General features: G+C 39.7%; 1 protein-coding gene across 1 annotated transcript; it reads left to right on the top strand.

Moving 5' to 3' along the window:
• Positions 1–1,858: 1,858 nt before the first annotated feature.
• On the top strand, positions 1,859–3,600 carry LOC125377807 (sodium-dependent dopamine transporter-like). The gene is made up of 3 exons (XM_048391838.1): positions 1,859–1,973; positions 2,578–2,709; positions 3,360–3,600. The coding sequence occupies exons 1-3, from the start codon at positions 1,859–1,861 to the stop codon at positions 3,491–3,493; spliced, it is 381 nt and encodes a 126-aa protein (XP_048247795.1). The 3' UTR covers positions 3,494–3,600.
• The last annotated feature ends 76 nt before the right edge of the window (positions 3,601–3,676 follow it).

Raw genomic sequence — 3,676 nt, 5'->3', positions numbered from 1 at the left:
ACTGGAAGAAGAAAAAAAAATGTCCATTTTGAGAAATATTTATTCTGACAAATGTTTGTCACCCATCATTAGTTTTTATTAAACCACTCTGTACAGGTTCCACTATATTGTAGCCTATCACATGTCAAGTAAGAACAGCCCATCACATGTTTATATTTTATTTGTTTATTGTTTAACGCCTCACTCAGCAACATTCCAGCTATATGAAGGCGGTTTGTAAATAATCGAGTTTGGACCAGACAATCCAATGATTAATATCATGAGCATCGATCAACGCAATTGGGACTGATGACATGCTTCAACCAAGTCAGCGAGCCTGACCACCCGATCCCGTTAGTCGCGTTTTACGACAAGCACAGTCGCCTTTTACGGCAATCATGGGTTGCTGAAGACATATTCTACCCGGATCTTCACGCGTCTTGTACACAAGTACACAACCTCATCCTCTGCATTTAGGGGTTGAGGGATACACTGGTCAATACAGTAATTGTGCAGCTGTGCTGCAACATACACAACCCTGTGACACTGTTTTACCAGAGACTGCCGGTAGATTTCTGGAGGCAACTGTAACTAGTACATAGCGATGCTTATTAGTCATATTATCATAATTATTCGAAAAGATACATGTTATAAATGTATTTGCAATATTATTTTAACTGTTTGTTGTATAACGCCACACTCATCATTAGTGTACAAAATATATTTTTAAAGTACACATCTAAGCAACTAAACAAATAACTTAACAATAACAATGTTTATCGAATTGTTGCTTCTCCATGTCAACTCATATAAGGTTGGTTGGTTGGTTTGTTGTTTAACGCCGCACTCAGCAATATCCAATCTATATGACGGCGGTCTGTAAAATAATCGAGTCTGGACTAGAATTCAGAGATTGATGTCATGAGCATCAACCAAGTCAGCGAATCTGTATTTTAACTGAAACCACTCAAGAGTCAATGTTATTTTCAATAAGGTCTTGGTTAAATTTAACATTACATCAACTGCTTGTGAACTAATTTATCAACTACCGGAAGAATTCAATGCTTCCCCTGGAAGCCAGGTGCGCCGGGTTAAGTCCGGCACGTAATGAAAGCCAATGAAAGCTCGACAAATAGAAATGCCAGAGCACACTGTGGCTCGATTTACAATGTCAATCAAGCAAAGGGAGGGGCTTGAGGAAGTCGTTCTGTCGCAGTAAATATTCCGATTTCAAATAACTACAGATTCTCGACGGAAAACGATAGTAAGAAAGCATCCAGAAAACGTCGTTTTCACGCCCAATCCCCATATACGAAAAAAACCCCGGCGTTTTCGTATTTGCAGTGTGTATATTCAGCGTCATTCAGTGCCTTGTTAGGCACAAAACGACTGCACTGTATCCCTTCTAACAACACAGAAAATAGGCAGAGGCACGACAAGTGCTTTTAGCAGAAATATCTTATTATTATTATTGAAATGTTTTGTATAGCTTCTATGTAAATGTTTATATTTTGGTGCGCTCATGTCTATGTGGAACACGCAGTAACCAACCAAACTGTGCACATTACAGGGTTAGACAGTGGTGCCCCTCGCACATTCCTCACAGATTTCATTGACAAGACGGATGCCTTAATTGGTCACTGTAATAATGTAAGCGATTAAACACATGTAATGTACAAAGTTCAACAGTTTACACGTAATTATATTACTTCAAAATATCTTACGTATGCAATCACGCTGCTCTTTTGATCATGTGGTATGTTAAAACGGTCAAGATATAAAACAAACATGCATGCAGGTAACATCATATGTCAAAATGTTGCAGCAATGAAGAGTTACTAGTGTGTGGTGCTATTTCTGTTGTAGTGTGGATACAACCATGGCACATGAACAATGGCGCAGTCAACTGGACTACCTCATAACCCTTCTGGGATTCGGTGTCGGAACGGGAGCATTCATAAGGTTCCCTTTCTACTGCATGCGCAATGGAGGAGGTAGGCCTAACTCAAATAATGCTTTGACATATGAACAATTAACAAGTCTTCATGTCTACGCAAATGTCTACAGCTCTTGTGATGTAAGCATTGTAGCTAATGAACTGGTGTATTTCGTTGTTTCATATTATGGTTATGATGTGGACCAAAATATTTGTGAAGGAAATTACAACTTTCAAAACTGTTCTTTATTCTCAACGTAAAGTCAATGTACAAATGCTGACATATGATATTTAATTCATATGCATTGAATAACCCATCATATCACACAGGGAGTAAAACATTAGTTTGAGAAATATATGAAACCATTTGATCTAACACATGCCTTTGGAGTTATCCATGTTATCTTATACTGGAACACATGTTTCAAGTCACTTCCTGGTCGAACAGGAGTGGGGACATGGGGATGTTTGGTTAGTCTCACTGACTTATGACCGTTCAATTATAAGTAGGCATTGACATGCATATTTCAGAATGTACATACTCTGGCTCTACTCACAGTGCAAATATCGGTGACTTCTACTTGGGAAGTACATGTTTATGCTTCTGAACCATATGCAAAACCGGCCTGAAAAATAATGAGTTCATTATTTTTATTGACTAGGAGCGTTCCTGATACTGTTCATGTTCTTCACAATAATTGCAACCATCCCCTGTGTGTTTCTGGAGATGACCATCGGACAGTTCTCTCAGAGTGGACCTATCAAAGTCTGGAATATGTGTCCTGCCTTCAAAGGTAACAACTGAAACCAGAAACTACCAAATGTCCTAGTTACAATAGGGAAACATTCCCCTGTTTCAACAGGGAAGTGTGCCCCAGTTAACCAAAGCAAGTTTCAAGATAAACATTGTCTGCTTGTATGTAAGCAAACATATTCTAGGTTCGAGGGGGACACCTTTCACCTGCCCATTTTTAAAAGGGAAACCTGCCCTGACGTGTTAAGTGTAGGTTTACATCGGTGCAACAGTCATCTACGCCAGGATCCAATGAACGTGGGTTTCAAAAGAAGATGAGCCCTGAGTGAGTGAGTGTGGTTTCACGTCGCTTTTTGCAATGATCACGTAATACCACGGCGGGAGGCACCAGCAATGGGCTTCAAACAGTTTACCTAAGTAGGTACCTGGGTGACGACCGAAGGCTTTAATCACACGGCTACCCCATCGCCCAGATTATACTCCTTCCTTGTCAACACCATATCCACGGTTGCTGGTTTTAGTGAAGAAGTAAACATCTGACTCCCAGTAGTATAACCGACTATAACTGATAACACCATGTTGACACAGTTAACGTCTCGGTATGGTTTTCAATCAGAAACCACTCGTATCATAAATCATGATCACTATGACTCTCCCATATACCAATACTTATGTTCCCTATGGTTGCAGGTATAGGTGTTGGCAGTGTTATCGTTTCGTTGCTTTTCGTCAGCTACTACAACGTCATCTTCACATGGTATATATACTATTTCTACTACTCGTTCTCAAACAACCTGCCCTGGGGCCACTGCGACAATTCATGAAACACCCAAGCATGCATATACAACAAGAATGTATCAGCTGTGTCTAATGATACAAAGTTTAATACAACAGACGCTGGATATTCCATTAACGGAACGATTCGAGGGAATAACGCTGCCGAAGAATTCTGGAAGTATGTTTATATACTTAAATATGTCAAAGGTGTAGTGTATTAGACTTACAAT

This window comes from Haliotis rufescens, unplaced genomic scaffold (assembly GCF_023055435.1).
Source record: "Haliotis rufescens isolate VD_foot unplaced genomic scaffold, xgHalRufe1.0.p SCAF_10, whole genome shotgun sequence".
NCBI lineage: Eukaryota > Metazoa > Mollusca > Gastropoda > Lepetellida > Haliotidae > Haliotis > Haliotis rufescens.
This window is presented reverse-complemented; position numbering and strand designations above follow the sequence as displayed.

Bases quoted from the DNA above. Each gene is read 5' to 3' on its own strand.
- LOC125377807 (XM_048391838.1), top strand. From the start codon at position 1,859: ATGGCACATGAACAATGGCGCAGTCAACTGGACTACCTCATAACCCTT. The intron at 1,974-2,577 runs GTAGGCCTAACT...TTTATTGACTAG, and splicing joins CTGCATGCGCAATGGAGGAG to GAGCGTTCCTGATACTGTTC. The intron at 2,710-3,359 runs GTAACAACTGAA...CTATGGTTGCAG, and splicing joins TATGTGTCCTGCCTTCAAAG to GTATAGGTGTTGGCAGTGTT.